Source organism: Saccopteryx bilineata, chromosome 11 (genome assembly GCF_036850765.1).
Source record: "Saccopteryx bilineata isolate mSacBil1 chromosome 11, mSacBil1_pri_phased_curated, whole genome shotgun sequence".
Classification (NCBI taxonomy): Eukaryota; Metazoa; Chordata; class Mammalia; order Chiroptera; family Emballonuridae; genus Saccopteryx; species Saccopteryx bilineata.
The window spans coordinates 63371780-63391773 of NC_089500.1; the positions used below are offsets into that span (position 1 = coordinate 63371780).

Consider the following 19994-nt stretch of genomic DNA (forward strand, 5'->3'; position numbering starts at 1 on the left):
ACTCTCACCACTGTCGCACGCAGTGTGGAAGCTAAGGGCAGCAGCAGGAGCACCTGAACAAATGGAAACCAGGCCAGGGCACCCGCCTCTTCCAAAGCTTCTACTTTGCATTTAAGTGTGGTGAGGACACACACTGCTGGGCCATAAGGTGTGCATCCTCAACAAGTCCGCTGAGCCTCCACATGGTGTCAAGGGCCTCCTCCGCCAGCCTGGCAGACCCCCCACCAGCACGCAGCCCCAGGGTGGCCAATGGCCTGCGTGCACCTCCACATTACCTGAGCAGAGTCCCAGGGGGTTCTGGATTGAGCTTCGGCAGCCTGCCTTTCCTGGGGATGCTGGCTGTGGTCTTGTTCTCTCAACGTAGCAGAGGGAGGTGTCAGCTCCATGTCTTGTGGGGCCAGAGGGAAAGCAGCTGAGGCTCCAGGGTAAAGGGGGTCTTCATCTAAGGTCTCAGCCCCACTGGGGGCTTCTGCTGGAGGGAATGAGGCCGAGGACAGCACCTCCCCTTGCTCACCAGCCAACACAGCTATTCCCACGGTAGCCTCCTCACTTGCCTCCTGAGGAGTCTCAAATGCGACCTCAGGCCCTGCAGCTGTGCCCTCTGCCACCTGGCTGGCAACGTCCTGACCCCCCAGGGTCACTGTACTTGGGGTGAATGAGGGTGGTGACAGGCTTGGCTTCATGCTGCTCCCTACCTCCACACCCAAGGAGGCCTGATCCCCTGAATCTTCATGCCTGTGTCTGGGGGCCAGGGGTGTCTGGCTGCTGCTGTTAGGAGAAAAGTCATGGACCTGAGTTTGGGCTTCTTCTTGAGCTCTGCTCACAGGCAGCAGTTCCTCCTCCTCCTCCTCCTCCTCCTCCTCTTCTTCTTCCTTCTCTACCTCTTCCTCCTCCTTCTCCTCCTCCTCCTCCTCTTCCTCCTCTCCAGGAGCCATATGCCAAGGTGGCTCCACCAGGTTCATCTTAGGCAAGGGAGGGGAGAGGTTCGATGCCTCTTGACCCTGGCTGGTGTCTTCTATGGGGCCTGCCTTCTCAGTCAAGTCTGGGAAACCATAATCTACGGACAGAGACGGAAAATTCATTCACTAGTTTCATTTTTCAAACTGATTTGCTCAGTAATTGCTCAGCAGATGATACAAAACAGCCGCGAGAACCACAGGGAGGTCGCACTAGTGGCAGTGTTGGAAGAGACTGGGAAGTACGAATGCGGAAGGGGACAGACTGCGGGGCAAATAAAACAGGCTGCTCCTCATTTCCTTCATGATAATAACAATGACATAAATCTGCCACAAAAATTCATTGAATACAGAAACCTGTAAGGTAGAAAGTTTGTATGATTACACTCCTCAGAGACAGTCCTTGTTAACAGCTTGATAAATATCTTCCCTATTGTTTTTATAATCCGCCTGTGTATCCTCATCTGGGGATTTCACCCAGAAGACCCGATTAGAAAAGGTTCCCTTTATGAGGTCTAATTTTGTTTCAAAATAATAAATATCAAAGACAGGGTTCTTTTGTTTTGTTTTTAAATTTTATTAATTGATTTTTAGAGACAGAGAGAGAGAGAGAGAGACATTGATTAGTATTCATTGGTTGATTCTTGTATGTGCCCTGACCGGGGATCGAACCCACAACCTTGGTATACTAGACAATGCTCTAACCAACCGAGCTACCAGGAAAAGACAATTTTAAAATACTTTTTAGAGCCTGACCAGGCAGTGGCGCAGTGAAGAGAGTGTTGGACTGGGATGCGGAGGACCCAGGTTCGAGACCCCGAGGTTTCCAGCTTGAGCGCAGGCTCATCTGGTTTGAGCAAGGCTCACCAGCTTGAGCCCAAGGTCGCGGGCTTGAGCAAGGGGTCACTTGGTCTGCTGTAGCCCCCCGGTCAAGGCACATATGAGAAATCAATCAATGAACAACTAAGGAACCGCAACGAAGAATTGATGCTTCTCATCTCTCTCCCTTCCTGTCTGTCCCTATCTGTCCCTCTCTCTGATTCTCCCTGTCTCTGCCACAGAAAAACAAACAAACAAACAAAAACTCCCCCCTCCAAAAAAAAAGACATAGGAAATCAAAACAATGAGAGGAATGTCATAAATCTCAGGGTGGAAGCTGTGCAGCAGGCCTAGACAGCAATTATTAAAATTAGAACAAGGATCATTACAAAACAAAAAATTGATTTTCTGTAAGAAAAAGTATGATTTTTAGGAGCTGAATGATCTCAGTGATAACTGAATGCCCACTATAATATTTAAGTGAATTGGGATATTCTAACTACCCCACTTTTGTGAAATACGTGACTTTTTTTTTAGTAATATAGACTTAGTAACTTAAGATCTTCCATTGCTCTATCCCATACACACACTATGTAGGAAGCTTACCTACTCCCCACATATATCAGCCAGTCATGACATTCATGGGAGAGGCTTGCTGCTAGAACAGTGACCACAGAACTGCTGAGGACTAGACTCTAATACTGAGCAATCTAGTACCATGTTTATAGATATAAAAAAACAACAACCAAGGTTCATAGGATATTGGAGAAAAGTTGGGTTCATAAAAAAGCATGAGGGTGAGAAAGCAAAGTAACTGACCGAGAGAAGAGTTAATCTAGTAAACAAAAGAGAACTTAGAAAACTTTCTTTGTAACATCTTCAGAGATATTCAAAAGGAAATTACACCCATAAAACAATAAGGATAATAAAAATATTTGATTTCAATATAAGTAAGAACTTCATAAAACACAGATTTGTTTAAAATTGAAATGGGCTTAAATGACCACTTGGCAGGAATACTATAGAACAGAATGTCAGATGTGTGCTTGGGAAAGAAAACAAAGACAGTCATGAGATTCCATTACTAGAAAATTAATATGACAGCAATGTGCAAGAATTAGATGGAGGGAATGAATAAAAGCAGAAAAAAGAGGGGCTTGTTGCAATGGTTCAGGAGAGAGAAATGAAGGTGGTGATATTGGAAATGATAAGAGCAGAATGAATGCAGGACATGGCCCTGAGGTGGAACTGACATGTGGCTGGCTGACAGGAAGAAGTCAGCCCCCTGGCTGACTGGGAGAGTAGGCATGCCACTCTGATTAGCGGTGAAGTCTGGAGGCGACGTGCGCTGGAAATCCTCAGAAGCGCTCCAATGAGCCAATAGATCAGAGAAAGTCTCCAATGTGGCAGGATGACGAGCATAATCTCACTGGGGTGGGGGGTAGGGGAGTCCCAAGAGGTCAAGCTGATCAAATCTCCCTCTACTCAATTTGGTGCTGACTTTTCAAAATTCGAGTCTCCACACCTCCAGAGAGAACCTGGTTCTCAGTGGAATTCCCTGTTTACAATAGTGATCTAAGATGGCAAATAAATAGTAGCCCTGCTGCTGATAACATGATCTGGGAGTAGAAGGTTTAGTTACTTCAATTAGTTTCAATTTTAAACATGTGTAAGCAATTCTCTGGGCTTCAGTTTTTCATACGAAGAATAGGGATTCTGGTATGTGTGATTTCTAAGGTTCTTTCTAGCATCAATGTCCTAAGTTTTGGAGATGGTTTTGATAAACGACATAAGAATAAAATGGGCCTCACTAGATTACAAACTCGTACAGGCAAGGTAGTTTCCTTCATCTCCATATTCCCAGCAGCCAACATAGTGCCTGACCCAGAGTAAAAAGGACAGTGGTAAATGAGTGCTTGTTGAAGTCTTGATTTCTGTCTTCTGCCTCCTACACACAGGAACTGCCCTTTCATGGAGGGAAGAAAGCCTCCAAGCACAATGCAGACTTCTCCATCACTATCTGGCATGAGCTCCTTTCCTGTCTTGAGCATCCCTAAATGTGATCACTCCCAAATAGTGAGCTTTGACCCATCACTCCTATACTTCTCACAGAATTTGCTGATTGCAATTTATCTATTGTCTCTATACTAAAGGCTCCCAAATGTATACCCCTCACCATCTTCCTTCACTCTTTCCAGTACTCATTTCAGTGACTTGATAAAACCACTTGCTTGCAGGCACTTGGAATCAGCAGGATTTTTCCTTTTTTTTTTTTTTTTTTTTTACCACCTCTCAGCATCCAACATGATTCCTTTTCCTTTCACTGTGTGATCTCAGTGACACATCTTACTGACCGTGTGGCCTTGAATACGTGACTTCACACTGTGTGTAAGTTATATGTCTTCTTTTCCTTATATGTAAAGTAATAACAGGATCTAGCACACAGGGCTGTGGTCAGGATACAGTGAAATAAAACCTGGGCAGGCCCACAGTACAGAGCAAATACTTGACTAATTTTAGTTATTCTTCCTCCTGTTATCATTAAAGGAATTTAAAAATATCTTATTGAATTTATTGGGGTGACACTGGCTAATAAAATGATACATGTTTCAGGTGTGCAGTTCTATACTACATCATCTGTGCACTGTACTGTGTGTTCCCCACCCCAAGTCTCCATCACCATCCATCCTCTTCTACCCTCTGCCAGCCCCACACTGTTGTCTGTGTCTACATTTCTCTTCTTGGCTTAATCCTTTCACCTTTTCCACCCACATCCCCAACAACCACCTCCTTTGACACCCGTCAGTCTGTTCTCCACATTGATGAGTCTTTTTCTATTTTGTTATTTTATTGTGTTTATTAGCTTCCACATATAAGTGAGATCATATGGTATTTGTCTTTCTCTGGCTGGCTTACTTCACAGCATAATCATCTTCAGGTCCATCCATGCTGTCGCAAAAGGTAAGATTTCCTTCTTTTCTACGGTTGAGTGATATTCCATTGTATAAGTGTACCACAGCTTTTTTATTCACTCACCTACTGGTGGGCACTTGGGCTATTGTAAATAACACTGCAATGAACATAAGGGTACATATATTCTTTTGAATTGGTGTTTCGAGTTTCTCTGGATATATTCCCAGAAATGGCATTGCTGGGTCATAAAGCAGTTCCATTTTAATTTTTTTGAGCCAATATACATTCCCACCAACAGTGCACAAGGATTTTTTTATTGAAAAAGTTTTTATAATGTAAAATCATAATAGAAAAAACAGCATTATTCTGGAAATCTACTCCAAGGATGAGAAGCAGGAGAAGCACTTGAGTGATAAGTCAAAGAGAATCGAGGAAAGAGAGCAAGAAATGCCTGACCAGGCGGTGGCGCAGTGGATAGAGCGTCGAACTGGGATGTAGAGGACCCAGGTTCGAGACCCTGAGGTCGCCAGCTTGAGCGAGGGCTCATCTGGTTTGAGCAAAAGCTCACCAGCTTGAGCCCAATGTCGCTGGCTCAAGCAAGGGGTTACTCGGTCTGCTGAAGGCCCGCAGTCAAGGCACATTAAAAAAAAAAGAAGAAGCCATCGACGAGGGCACAACTAAATGGTACAACTAAGTAAAACAACGAGTTGATGCTTCTTTCTTTCTCCCTTCCTCCTGTCTCAAATCAATGGAAAAACATTTTTTAAAAAGAAAGCAAGACACCCCTAGCTGGTTGGTTCAGTGGCAGAGCATCGGCCAGGCATGTGGAAGTCTTGGGTTCGATTTCCAGTCAGGGCACACAGGAGAAGCAACCATCTGCTTCTCCATCCCTCCCCCTTTCTCTTCCCCTCTGGCAGTCATGGCTCAGTTGGAGCAAGTTGCCCCAGGGCACTGAGGATGGTTCCATGGGCTTGCCTCAGGTGCTAAAATAGCTTGGTTGCCAAGCAACAGAGGAACAGCTCCAGATGGGCAGAGCATCCCCAGTACTGGGCTTGCCAGGTGGATCCTGTTTGGGGTGCATGCAGGAATCTGTCTCTCTGCCTCCCTACTTCTTAGTTAAGAAAAATTAAAAAAAAAAAAAGAGAGAGAGACAAAAGAGACATGACAATTAAATGCAGTACATGAGTCTGGATAGTGGACTATGAAAAAATATCTTTTTGCATTTGCTTTAAAGGACACTACTGGGGAAACTGGCAAAGTATGAATAAAGTTTATAATTATATACAGTGGTCCTTCATCTATCATGGGGGGTTAGTTCCAGAACCCCGCAATAGGCGAAAATCCATGAAGTAGCGACCTTATATTTTACTATTTATATGTATTTTAAGGCTTTATTCCAATTTAATATTCTTTTAATGTTTTAATTAATATTTTTATATTGTTTTCAATTTCTAGGCTAGAAAATGCTTATTTTACTGCAAAAAATTTAAAATAATATATACATATATAATGCAAAATCCCATGATATTGTGAAAAATCCACAATACAAAATTAGATATATACGATTTAAAAGTCCGCGATACAGTGAAACTGCAAAAAGTGAACCGCAGGATGGCGGAGGACGACTGTAACAGTATCGTGTCCATGTCAGCTTCCTGATTTGTGATCATTGCATTGTGATCTTGTAAGACAACGTCTTTGCTCTTAAGAAATGCATACTGAAGTATTTATGGGTAAAGGAGTATCATGTCTGCAACTTACTGTCAAATGGTTTAGAAACAAATTCCATCTCCTATGTCTATATACACATATACAGAATAAGAAAGCCATATTAACAATAGGGGAATCTGAGTGAAGAGTATATAGAAATTATTCTTACAAGTTTTCTGTAAATTTGAAAAAATTTTAAAATAAGAGAGGGGAGCCTGACTGGTGGTGGGGCAGTAGAGCATTGACCTGGGACGCGGAGGACCCAGGTTACAAACCCTGAGGTTGCTACCTTAAGCATGCGCTCACCAGCTTGAGCGTGGGATCACTGGCTTGAGTGTGGGATCTTCGAGGTGATCCCACAGTTGCTGGCTTGAGCCCAAAGGTCACTGGCTTGAGTTAGGGGTCTCTGGTTTGGCTAGAGCCCCCTGGTCAAGCCACATATGACAAGCAATCAACGAACAACTAAAAAGTGACGCAACCATGAGTTGATGCTTCTCATCTCTCTCCCTTCCTGTCTGTCTGTCTGGATGGCTGTCTCTCACTCACTAAATAAACAAACAAACAAACAAATACATACTTTTTAAAAACAGGAGATGAGAGGGAGAAAAAAGGGGAAAAAGGAAAGGAGAAGGAGGGAGGGAATGGGGGCAGGGACAGAGAGATTGAAAAGACGACATTTTAACGACTGGCTAGAAGATGTGCTGGAACCACCAGGACAAGTAAAAGAAGGCAGGGACAGGACAGCCGTCCTGGACTAAGAGCTCAGAGCACTACGCTCCAGGGGGAAGGACCGCAGTTGTCACGAGACAGAGAACAACCCTGGTGGACAGGGAAGAGTGCTTTTCTCAGGTGCTCAAGGCAAGGAGACCAGGCTTCCAGGGACTGGCAACACTGAGAAAGGAGAGGAAGTCTTAGCAGTCATTTTGGAGGGGAAAAAGGAATAAATTGGCAACAGAAAAAGAGAAAAAAAAGATGTGAATTATATCAGGAAAAGGAGAGAGCCAGAGATAAGGAGAAAAAAAAAAGGAGAGGAGAGGTGGGCACCAACAGGGGTGAGGAGAAGGAAGGAAGAATGGGTCTCCTGTCCAGGTTAAGGGAGGCCACCTGCCAGCCTTCCACTGTCCTCATGCAGTGAGAGCTGTAAATCCCTGGGACCCAGTGACACTGCCACAGAGAGTTCTGACTCCACACAAGGAGAACCTGTCCTGTTTAGTGCCCTTCCTGTTCCATCTACTGCAGGCTTCTGGAGGTGGAACAGTAGGGCCAAATCCTGCCTGGGACAAAGACATAGCCACAGAGCACTCCACACACGCTCCACAGCTGAACACAAGGTGAGCAAGCAGAGATACCCAAGAGACAGGTTGAAGACAGCGAGAAAGCCAGTCTGAGCCTGTTCCCATGAGGGTTCGGACACAACTCAGGCTCTCCACAGTGAGGTTCCAGCTTGGCCTCAAAGTGTGGAAGGTCAAGAAGTGGTGAAGATGCAAGGGGACTCAGCAGAAGCTAGTTCAGTCTTCTCACTGTCCAAGAGATACTAGAGGACAGCCAGGACCTTGCCCTACATGCCCCCCCCCCCAGCTCATGAGCATCCTTCTGTGACACACCAGGCAACAGCTGTGTGAAGCTGCAGTCCTCTGGTAGCCATCATTGGAAACTACGTATTCCCTAGTGTCCTGGGGAAATCTAGACCCCCATCCCAGACACCGAGTATCTCATAACAGATAGGAGCTCTGAGAGATCCAAGGGCCCACTGCCCTCCTCTTACAGATGAGGAAACAAATGTTAGGAGAGTAGACGATACTTTCTCTAAGCTTTGAAGTTAAATGAGCCTGCTATTATATAAAGTTGTCAAACTCAGGCCCAGTGCAGTCAAAACCAGTCTTTCTAGACAGCTCCTTAGATAGGCCTGCATTCAAACTTGGCTTCAAACCCAAAGAGCAAGCTGACAGCAGTTAACATCTGCAACTCTGGCCACAGTCAATCTCTTTAGACCTGGGTTTTGATCATCTGTCCGGATGACATAAGAGAGCCAAAGTTAAGCTTCAGAGTTCTGCAGGTAGGAACTGGAATTCCGGACAACCGGCCTCTAGGCTCCCTGGGGACAGCCACCCCTCTGGGACACGGGACTAGATGAAAAGACATAATGAATGCAAAACACCTGTCCCATGGAAGGTACTCTCTTTCTCCCCAAGGCACTCTCTACATTACACTACGTCTTGCACTCCTTTAAGCTTCCCACAGAATCCAGCCCCCAGCAGGTAGGTGTATCTGAGGAGCCTAGGATCCTAGCCGATCTATATAGAAGAGGTGGGTTGGCAATCCTTTTCAAGAACACGGGTTGGCCTCCTTAGAGGCATTGCTGTGACTGGCTTTTCCCCCCTCTCTAATTTCCTTAAAAACAACTGTTCATTTACAACTTAAGTGAGGAACACCTGGGAAGCATCTCCTTCAGGGAAAAAAACAAACAAACAAAAAACCTACATATTGTCTTAGTTGACCTTATTAGCCTTCTTTTCCTGGAGTTAAACAACCAACAATAGTAATTGTTCCTTATTTGAAATTCTTCCTGTTAATATGTCTCTTCTCTTGTGAAAACTCTTGATTCGTGACAGTTTTCACAGTGGTTATACAAAATCAACAGAGTAGTTACACAACAAATATTTTGCTGAATGAATTGCTGAAAATAAACAAGATTCACTAACTAGAGGCTGACTAATGTAAAATGTAAAGGAAGGTTCTTGCCGAGGGTGACATCATTTATCACAGCACTTAAACTGCACTCTCCCAGGGTACCGGCTCGGAGGCCAGTAGAGGTCACTAAGATGAAGCTCCAGGTCTCCGGACAACATGGATTCCCCAGGTCTTGGTTGTGGTTGTTTTTCTTTTTATCTCACTATAGTGCTGCCTTTTGTTCTCTAAATAGATCCTGTTGTGTTTTCTTCCTCTTATATTTCATCACAGCTTTGTAAATCTTATTCCCCAGTATATGCAGGATACACTGGACTTTATTTCTTCCTTCCAGGAAAGCTGTATGTCATGGATGACCTTCAGTATCAGCTTAAACATTCCCCTGTTTAAAACATGGAATTAAAACGGACATCAGGGCCAGTGGCCTTCAAAAATCATTTTGAATATCCCTTTAATGTTAAATCACTGAAAATTGTCCCTTGAGTACAACATTCATGACAGTTATTCAACCAAGTGCTAATATAAAACCACTCACAAAATTCAGAGTAGATCTGTATAAAACAGAGATGCAAGGTGTAATGCTGGTGGCTGAAGCCAAGCAGGTTCACACTGGATTCAGGCAGATTGTGGAAGAACTGCGGAGCCAGAAAGCTTTAGGCCGTTTCTGTTTAATAGTCTCACCACAGCGAGCAAGCCAACAGGCAGGGGAAAACCTCTTCTCTTGAGGGTGAGTGAGTGAACAGGGAAATTGCCCCTTGGAGTGGTGGGCAAGCAATCTGCCCTGAGGGAAAGCACCCGTAGCCTTATGTAGGCTACACACACATGGCTCTGCCATGTGCTCATGCACTAATCATGCAAAGTGCAAGCGAGCAAGCCTAACACGGCTGTTTTCCCAACATTCCACCCCTTTAGGGCTGCTCGCCTCACACTCTACAGCAGTGGTCCCCAACCTTTTTTGGGCCATGGACTGGTTTAATGTCAGAAAATATTTTCACGGACCGGCCTTTAGGGTGGGATGGATAAATGTATCACGTGACCGAGACAAGCGTCAAGAGTGAGTCAGACGGATGTAACAGAGGGAATCTGGTCATTTTTTAAAAATAAAACATCATTCATACTTAAATATAATATAAATAAAACAAAAATAATGTAAATTATTTATTCTTTCTCTGTGGACCGGTACCAAATGACCCACGGACCGGTACCAGTCCGTGGCCCGGGGGTTGGGGACCGCTGCTCTACAAGACGAGTATCTTCTGTAATAATCCCTGTGCAAGGAGTGAGGTACATTACAGAAACAGAGACTACAGCAACAGCACAAGCTATACCAAAAATGACAACAATTACAAAGGTGCCCTTCACAATATCTCCCTGGGCACTCAAGGGATAATACACTTCTACCTCAGGTGGCCAAGTGCTGGTTGCCCAGGGAGTAAACTGGAGGCTCACCTCCTCAAGGAGAGTGAGTGGTAATGGCAGCTAATTTCTTTCTCTCTGCTCTGGAGAGCATGATTCCATCACCTCTACATCCCACAACTGCAGCAACCAAGCTGCCGAGACCTAGTGGGTTTCTGCCTGAACTTCGCCCCCAACTCCATCAACTCTGGGTGTAGGGCCGGACCACACCTCTGTGTGCTCTACTACTTCCAGAAGGGGTTGTGCCTGACCCTGAGGCACTCTGGCAGCTGGGTTTTTACCTCCTGGGTGACCACGAGCCAGGCTGAGTCTGCCGAGGGCAGTTCCAGCCCAAACCTCCTCCTAGCTGGGAACGACTGCTACCACTGACTCAGAGTCACTCGGTCGGCACTCCTTCAGCGCCACTTTGGCTCTTGCAGCTGCTGGCTCTCAGCCTGAAGCTGAAACTGGAGCTCCTGAACCTGCAGCTGTTTCTTTAACAACTGTCGATGCCAGCGTTCGGCTTCTAATGCAAACTGGATCTCTCAAAGCCACATTCCTTCTCTGGACTGTTCCAGTTCCTGCCGCTGTCAGCGCTCGGCCTCTAGCTCCTACTGGAGCTCCTGAATGTGCAGCTGCTGCTTCATCAACTCTTTCAGCTCCTGCTGCTGCTGGCACTCAGCCTCTCACACAGAGCTGTCCGTTTCTGCTCACTGGGCTGTAAAAAACACCCAGCCCATGGCCCCAACAGGAGAGCCACAGGGAACCACATGCTCAAGAATGGCCACTCCTCTATCCCACCCTTCAAAGGTGTTAGTGGGTCCATACCGACATGATCCAAATCCTGCCTACTACACCAGAGGTAATGTCGGTGGCCAAGGCCAGGCAGGTTCACACTGGATTCAGGCAGATGGTAGGGGGACTGTAGAGCCAAAAAGCTTTGGGCCATTCCTGTTTGTTAGATTCTTGCAAGGGCAGGTGAAAACTTCTTCTCATGGTGGCCGATAAGCAAACAGAGAAACCTCCCCTCATGGTGGCAGGAAAGTGATCCACCCTGAGGGAAAGCACTTGTGGCCTTACGTAGGCTACACACACATGGCTCTGCCACGTGCTCACACACTAACCATGCAAAGTGCAAGCAAGCAAGCAAGCTTACAAAAGGGAAGAAGCTTTCAGTATAATTAAAAACTACTTTTTAATGGTACCTTAGTAGTCATGAAAGAAATGTAAATTAAACATGATACATTTTTTGGCTTACCAACTTGATTATATATTCATATCTATAAATATAGATAGTTAGATATTTTAAAGACAATAGCCATTATTGAATCAGTGCAGAAAACAAGTACTTAAGTCACTGCTAACAGAAAGCAGGCCACACTTTGGAAGAGGATACAATATGAGTGAAAGGCTTCAAAAACAAATATGCTGCAGCCACAGTTTCACTTCTGGAAGTGTACCCGAAGGAAAAAATTAAGAATGTTCAGAACAACCTGGTTTCCAGAATGTCCATCATGGCACAGTCACAGGACAAAGCTGGAAATCCTCCAGCTCTCACACAGCAGGCGTAGGCAGTACTGGAAGCCTGCACACTAGAGATGTTAGCTCAGCCTTACAGACGAGGTTGGACAGCTGGGTTTGCTGGGTTGGAAGGATGATGGTAAGTGAAAAAGCAAGATCTGTACAAGATAATTCCATTTTGGGGGGTAAAATAATATTTCTGTATTTCCCATATGGGAAAACATTCAGAAAGATATTTACCAACATGGTAACATTTCTTAACTCTGGGTGATAGGATTGTAAATGTTTGTGTGGGTTTTTTTGGGTTGTTTTTTTTTTTTTGAGAGAGAGAGACAGAGAGGACAGAGAGGGAGGGACAGACAGACAGGAAGGGGGAGAGATGAGAAAGCAGCAATTCTTCGTCGCAGCTCCTTAGCTATTTCACTGATTGCTTTCTCATATGTGCCTTGACCCGGGGGGTTGGGGGGCCAACAGCAGAGCGAGTGACCCCTTGCTCAATCCAGCGACCTTGGGCTCAAGCCAGTGACCTTTGGGCTCAAGCCAGTGACCATGGGGTCATGTCTATGATCCCAGGCTCAAGCCAGCAACCCCATGCTCAAGTCAGATGAGCCTGCACTGAAGCTGGGGACCTCAGGGCCTTGAATCTAAGCCCTTTGTGTCCTAGTCCGACACAATATCCACTGCGCCATCACCTGGTCAGGGGGTTATTATTTTCTTGTAACTTGTTTGCCTATTCTGATTTTCATATGATATTTATTACTAGTGTAAAACAAAAATACAGCTTTTTTATGGTGTGCTTCTGTCAGTTGGTCCTCCTCTTTAGTAAAACATGCCTGAAAATAGGGGCAGTGACCCAAAAGTCAAGCTGTCCTATAGCACATGCAACCTTAACAAGGATTCACTGTATGAAAACTATGTCCAGGTCCTAGCAGACAGATGCTTTGATGATCTGGTTTCTATAAAATTCATTACAGGCAGTAGTAATTAGCCTCATGAACGATCTCATATAAAGAAGGAGCAGCAGATCTTGAAATAGGAATCTCAGAGTTGAGATTAAACTCGACCACTTATTACCTGGATAATCTAGTGCTGTTTTTAAACCTCTCTAAACCAGTGTCCTCATCTGTAAAATAATGATACTAATCATGCCTGCTTTTATAAATTTCATCAGGTTGTGTTGTCAGGTAAACAAAATTTATGTGAAAATAATTTATAACATATAAACACTTTATGAATATTCCTTACTCAAGTGCAATGTGGTTATTGCTCAACCATCACTTCATTCTCCTCTTCCTGTTAATGGCACCAAAATTCTGCTTTAGAAGACATTCCTCCTCTCACCCTGGTCCAGCAGTAGGGGTCCCCACCCTCCCTCTGGCTTCAAGGGGACTCAAGACCCACTCTAGGCCAGCAAGAGAACTCTGTCCCCACGGCCTCAGGACTGGTTTGAAGATGGCTTCATGACCCAGACCAAACTAGTGAGTCTCCCCTCTGAGACTTTTCCAGAAGCGATGGGGAAGAAGAGTTCTCTCTTGCTGGGGCTGCTACATAAAAGAACAATGAAGCTGCAGGTCCCGGGCGCTCTGGAAGCCACCGCGCGGGAACAGCCTGCCTAAGAAGCCAGTGAGAGACGCGAAGCACAGGGGAGCGAGAGGGCCCTGAGTCAGGTTCTACCTTCAGACCCCACCTGCTTGGAGTGCTGCAGTTACTGAGCCAGCAAATGCCTGTGAGATCGTCTGAGTAGGGTTTCTAGAACTTGCTTATCCCAAAGAGTTATCTCTTTTCTTTCTTTTTAAATTGGATTTATTGAAGTGACACTGGTAGCCTACAGCACCGTATTCCCAGGCTCTTTTCTTTTCATTTTTTTTTTTTTTCAGGGACAGAGAGAGAGTCAGAGAGAGGGATAGACAGGGACAGACAGACAGGAATGGAGAGAGATGAGAAGCATCAATCATCAGTTTTTCATTGCGACACCTTAGTTGTTCATTGATTGCTTTCTCATATGTGCCTTGACCGTGGGCCTTCAGCAGACCGAGTAACCCCTTGCTCGAGCCAGCGACCTTGGGTCCAAGCTGGTGAGCTTTTTTCTCAAGCCAGATGAGCCCACGCTAGCGACCTTGGGGTCTCGAACCTGGGTCCTTCCGCATCCCAGTCCGACGCTCTGTCCACTGCGCCACCGCCCGGTCAGGTGAAATATTCTTAATCATTAACAATTCTGCATGAATTAAGTGATCCAGCTTTCTGTTGGCTTGTTGCTAAATGGCAGAGTGGTAAATTTATCTTACATTTCTTTTTCCCTACTCTGTTAAGACTACTCTTTTCAACTGAAATGTCAGAGAATCATATTTTAAAGCTGGAAAAAGACTTCAATCCATCATTCCCATGGTCTCACTTACAGATGAAGATATTAGAAAAGGAACCCACTGAAGGTCACACCACTCATCATCAGTCAAGCAGGAACTCCACCAGCTGTTTTTGCCATTAGACCACCTGAGGATCACTGCTACAGAAGAAGGAAGGCACCAACTCTAGTTGTTCTAGGCCCAACAAACTAGAAATGAGATGGATAGTAACAATACTGGGTTCCGTGCTTGCTTCAGCAGAATATATACAAAAATTGGAACGATACAGAGAAGATTAGCATGGCACTTGCACAAGGATGTCATGCAAACTCACGAGGCATTCCATATTTTCTTTTCAATTACAAAAAATGTACTGGTTTCCTAACATGTACCATCAACGTCCTCTCCCGGCAAGAGCCCAGGTCCACAGGGATCACTGCTCAAAAGACACTGGTTCTAGACCTGGCTCTGCTGCACGCAAGCTGTGTGTGATCTTAGGCAAACCTCTTGCTCTGGGCAAGCAAACCAATCAAGAGATGAGCAAAGAGGAAGCCTGGACAAAAGCAGCTCTCCTTCCTCCACCGGCTCTATACCTCTTGCCTAGTCCCCTTGGAAGGCACTTGTGTCCCCACCCCACAATCCTTCAGGTATGTACAGGAGAGATACGAACACAGACCCGTGTTGTAGAGCTGGTGGTTGTGGAGTGGGTCTGGTGTGAGCAGGAGAACGAACGCACACAAAGTGCCCACCACATGGCTTGTGTTCAATGACTGTGAGGTATTTTTACTATAATGATACCTAGAGAAGCCAGTGGGATAAGAAATGACACAAAGGGGCCATGCCAATCTTCTCTGTATCATGAGAGAAAGAGAAGGGGAAACGTAAAGGGGGTGTGTGTGTGAAGCAGATCTGAGTTCATCAAAACCAGGGCCTTCCTGCTGTGAACCCAAAGAAGGTCTAGTGCAGTGGTCCCAGCCCCCGGGCCGCAGACCGGTACTGGTCCGTGGGCCATTTGGTACCGGTCCACAGAGAAAGAATAAATAACTTACATTATTTCCGTTTTGTTTATATTTAAGTCTTAACGATGTTTTATTTTTAAAAAATGACCAGATTCCCTCTGTTACATCCGTCTAAGACTCACTCTTGACGCTTGTCTCGGTCACGTGATACATTTATCTGTCCCACCCTAAAGGCCGGTCCGTGAAAATATTTTCTGACATTAAACCGATCCGTGGCCCAAAAAAGGTTGGAGACCACTGGTCTAGGGGCATAACTGTTACTTTCTCAACCAGGCTCTCTGGGTGACTGCTCGTCGTATACTAGAATCTCAGTAGTCTGAACAATAAAAAACCCCAGAAAAGACCAAGCACGTATACTCACCTGATACAAGATAAAAGCGGCATTTATTTTCAATGATGAGAGGATAGATTTATTCATGAATACTACTGCAGGAATGAAATAGATCCCTATCTTATACCACACACCAAAATTAATTACAGTTAGGATAAAATATAAAAAATCAGGCTCAAAAAGAATTGAGGAAATAAAGGTGCATATATCTCAGGGAGGAAGAGGCTTTTTTCTAAACATAAAGCAAAGAAAAACATAAAAACATTTCAAAAGAAATTGTTTTAAGCTTATAAAAATTAAATTTACATGTATCAAAAAGTACTATCATGAAAACAAAGGTAATTGATAAGCCAGAAATATGTTTTCTACAGATGTCAAAGAAATGGTTAGTATCCGTTTTCTATGTAAATGTGTGCAATGATAATAAATTAAAGCCTAGCAGAAAAAAAATGAAAAGTAATAATAATCTACAGAGTACTTACAATGTGCCAAGTGCTTTAAATATATTATTACACTTAATATGATACTACTGTTATCCCCATTTCCTAGATGATAAAACTGAGGCTTAGACTGTTACCTGCCCAAAATCACAAGCAGTTCAAAGGTAGTACTGTCACCATGGAATTTGCCTGTCTCCAAAGCCTATTCTCCTAATTACACTAAGTTTCAAATCAAATAGGAGAACCATATTTGGAGAGATTATTTATGTATCTCATATAGAGAGAGAACATATAGTGTGTGTGTGTATATGTATATATAATATACATGTGTGTGAATATATATACATATGTAAATTAAAAATTACTAGTAATTGCCTGACCAGGCGGTGGCACAGTGGATAGACGTCCGACTGGGACACGGAGAACCCCAGTTCGAAACCTAGAGATCATTGGCTTGAGCGCAGGCTGATCTGGTTTGAGCAAAGCACACCAGCTTGAGTCCAAGGTCGCTGGCTTGAGCAAGGGGGTCACTTGATCTGCTGTAGCCCCCCGGCCAAGGCACATATGAGAAAGCAATCACTGAACAACTAAGATGTCGCAATGAAGAATTGATGCTTCTCATCTTTCTCCTTTCTTGTCTGTCTGTCCCTATCTGTCCCTCTCTCTGTCTCTGTCACAAAAAACCCAAAATTATTAGTAATAAAAGGTCATTATAATTTTGCCTATCAAATTGACAAAAATTCCTACATGACAAAATTCAGTGGTGGGAAGGCTTCAAAAAACTGGCATTCGTTGTGCCCGCAGCAACCTGGGTTCGGATCCGAGTCACAGCACCAAAAGAAAAAACAAAACAAGCAAAAAAAAAAACCACCTGGCATTCATTACATCTCTGGTGGGTATACAAACTGGAGCCACCTTCCTGGAGAGGACTGGGAAGTGTTTAACACAAGCCTGTGGAGAGATTCCCATCCGTCGTGCTGGACACGCGCCATCCCTTCAGATCCAGTGTCCACTCTCCTCTACCCTGCCCTCTCTCAGAAGCCTCACCCGGTGGATTACATCAATAGGCCATACTTTCTTCCCCACCTAACTCCTGGGCAGAAGAGGGGGAGGGAGAATATGGAGTTCCTGGCAGGAGACGGGAGGAGGGAGTTGAGTCTTCTCCTGGTTCCTTCTCTGTCTGGCCACTTACTGCCCACCACTGTCTGTCCTTGCAGGTTTCTCTCACCCTCCCCTGCCTTTGTCCCTTGGGTGTAGGGCGGTGACAGCTCTGTTCCCATTGGCCTTGGATTGCCCAGAACTTCGTAAATTCACTGCTCCATAAACAAACCCTCTTTGGATTATTTCAGTTTGATTGTGTCTTAAGTTTCTGGTTGGATGCTGAATGACACACCTTTAGACCTAGGAATTTCGTTTTAAAAATTCATCTAAGGAAATAATGAGAAAAGTACAAAAACATAAGGATATTTATAGCAGCATTAAAACTGAAAACCACCTAAATATTCAACAATAGGGAACTGGTTTCACACATGTGATGAGTCACATTATGAAATACTATGTAGTCATTAAAAATCATGGTATAAAAGAATATTAATGATGTGGAAATTCATTTATGAAATATTTTAAGTGAAGACATTATATCCTCTATGATTCCAATTTTCCTTATAAATGTGACTAGAAGGATGTACCCCAAACTATTAGTAGTAATTACTTTTTACATTGTGAGATTATAGCAGGATTTTATATTTGTACTGTTTTTGTGTTTTTTATATTTTCTACAAGTTTCATATACTATTTTTGTAATTAGAGAACATAAATCCAAAATATACATTTTAAAAAGAAAAATTAGGGTTAAATTATGTAATACCTCATCCCCACTGCATGCACACATACACACAATCTGACAGTCTGACATTGAACAGTAGGCCCCTGCTGCCCAAGGACATGTGCACAGCTTCTGTAGCTAGAATCATGGAAGCTCTGCTGCACCTGCAATCAGCATGGTACATGCATTTCTGCTGAGCTCAGACCCACTGTTTATCAGCTCTAAGTCCAGAAACCAGCTCTGGTCCACGACTGAGTGAGGGCAGGGCAGTCAGAACACGTTCATGGGGCCAGAGAGACTTAGGAGGTACATGGGATGTGCGGACCTCTGGGAAACTTCACCAGAAACAATACAGCACAGTACAGAAAAACAAACAAATCTCAGACACTAGGAAGACCTCAGCTTGAATCATGACTTGAAACATATAAACAGTTGTATGACCATAAGCATGCTTTTAACCTTGCTAAACTTCAGTTTTCTCGTGTGTAAAATGGACACAATATCATGAGCAGAGAATACAGGCTCACTAAACAGCAGTGAATATTACAGAGAAATCCCAGAGACTTGGCTTTGATTCACAGGAAAAGCTGGTGGGGAGAGAAAAGAGATGTGATTCAAGCAAGGAAATGGTCCTTTGGTATTCTGCCGACTGCCTCATACCCAGCTGCAATCAGCACATACTCTCAGGGAAGAAGAGCTACCTGTAGTGGGTCCCAGGTCCAGACTAGAGTCATTCAGGTCTTCCTCCTCTTCCCAGAAGTACTGCGGTGGCTGCAGAATGCGGGACTCTTCACTCTCATCGCTGGGGAAGCCGGACCCGGGGGCTCCCAGGCCGGCTCCCAGGCCCATGGCCTCACTGGGCTCCTCTGCGTCCAGCGGCTCCAGGCCAGTGGGTAACAGGAGGTCCAGCAGGGAGGTGGAGGTGAGGCCCTCTGGGCCAGATTCATCAGACCCAGCTGCATACACGCCCAAGGACACTCCTGCACAAACACAAAAGCCGGATAGTTATGAGAGGCCAGGGGGGACGGGCTGCTGGGGGTTAAGACATATCTCCACAACACAGAACCTGAAGAGGGGGCAGGGCTTTGGGGGACAGGCCTCACACCAAGGGGCTGCCATGGCATTCTGAGATGCCATTCTCATTTCACTTTTCCCCCCACTGATTTGAGAGAGAGAGAGAGAAAGGAAAAGAGAGAGAGAAGTATCAACTTGTTATTTCCCTTCATTGTTCCATTTAGTGTGTACTCACTGACTGCCTCTCATACGTGCGCTGACAAACTCAAGACCTCTGGTGCACCAGGTTGACACTCTATCCACTGAACCACCCAGCCAGGGCGCTAGTCTCATTTCAAAAGAGGCAAACCGCTTAGCCCTCCCAGTGGCTGGGACAAAAGAGAGACAGAGGGAGATGGGCAAGAGAGAGTAAGGAAATGGACCGACTCAGGATCTGTTGGGCATCAGCTTGCTCACAGACCGAACACTCATCCTTTGCCACATCTGTGTTAGGTGCTGGGGGCACAAATACAGCTGAGAAAGGGTCCCAGCTTTTAAGGAACTTGTGTGGCCCTGCTGCTACCTCAGGTTGAAAATTTTCCAAAACTGCATTAAGAATATGATTTGTATTTCAGCAATATGGAATCCTGAACATAGTCTTTAAAAGACCAACTGAGGGCACAGGTCGAACTCATCCAGTGTTAATAATAACATGTTTGTTTAGAACTTGAATCCCTCTCTTCTATTTTATTAAATAAATAAGTAAACAAAGAAACAATCATTTAAAGGGTATCTTTGTTACAAAATAAACAAAAATTAAGGGGCATCTTTTCCTAGCTTTCTCATTCACTACTAGGAATACAACCATATTTGCCAATTTCACAACTTAACTATAGCATTAACTTAATTACACAAATATTACCGACTTGCTATTTGTCTTCCAGATAGTTGCTTAAAACTTCTAGGTCTCTCAGTCTCATCCAAAAAATGAGGAAGGTGGATGAAATGACCTCTAAATTTTCTTTTCTATGATTAACATTCA

General features: G+C 44.6%; 1 protein-coding gene and 1 non-coding gene across 6 annotated transcripts in view; one reads left to right on the forward strand and one right to left on the reverse strand.

Annotated features, from left to right (window-relative positions):
• PODXL2 (podocalyxin like 2) overlaps window positions 1–19994 on the reverse strand; it is a 43154-nt gene that overhangs the window by 16031 nt on the left and 7129 nt on the right. For all 5 annotated transcript variants that reach the window (XM_066247218.1, XM_066247217.1, XM_066247216.1 and 2 more), the window contains exons 2-3: window positions 18661–18939; window positions 276–1057 (exon numbers count right to left, since the gene is read on the reverse strand). In XM_066247218.1, coding sequence (XP_066103315.1) covers window positions 276–1057; window positions 18661–18939 — 1061 coding nt within the window. The remainder of the gene's footprint in view (window positions 1–275; window positions 1058–18660; window positions 18940–19994) is intronic.
• Window positions 14590–14696, forward strand: LOC136315787 (U6 spliceosomal RNA). Its single transcript, XR_010727576.1, has one exon. It is a non-coding gene; the product is annotated as a U6 spliceosomal RNA (small nuclear RNA).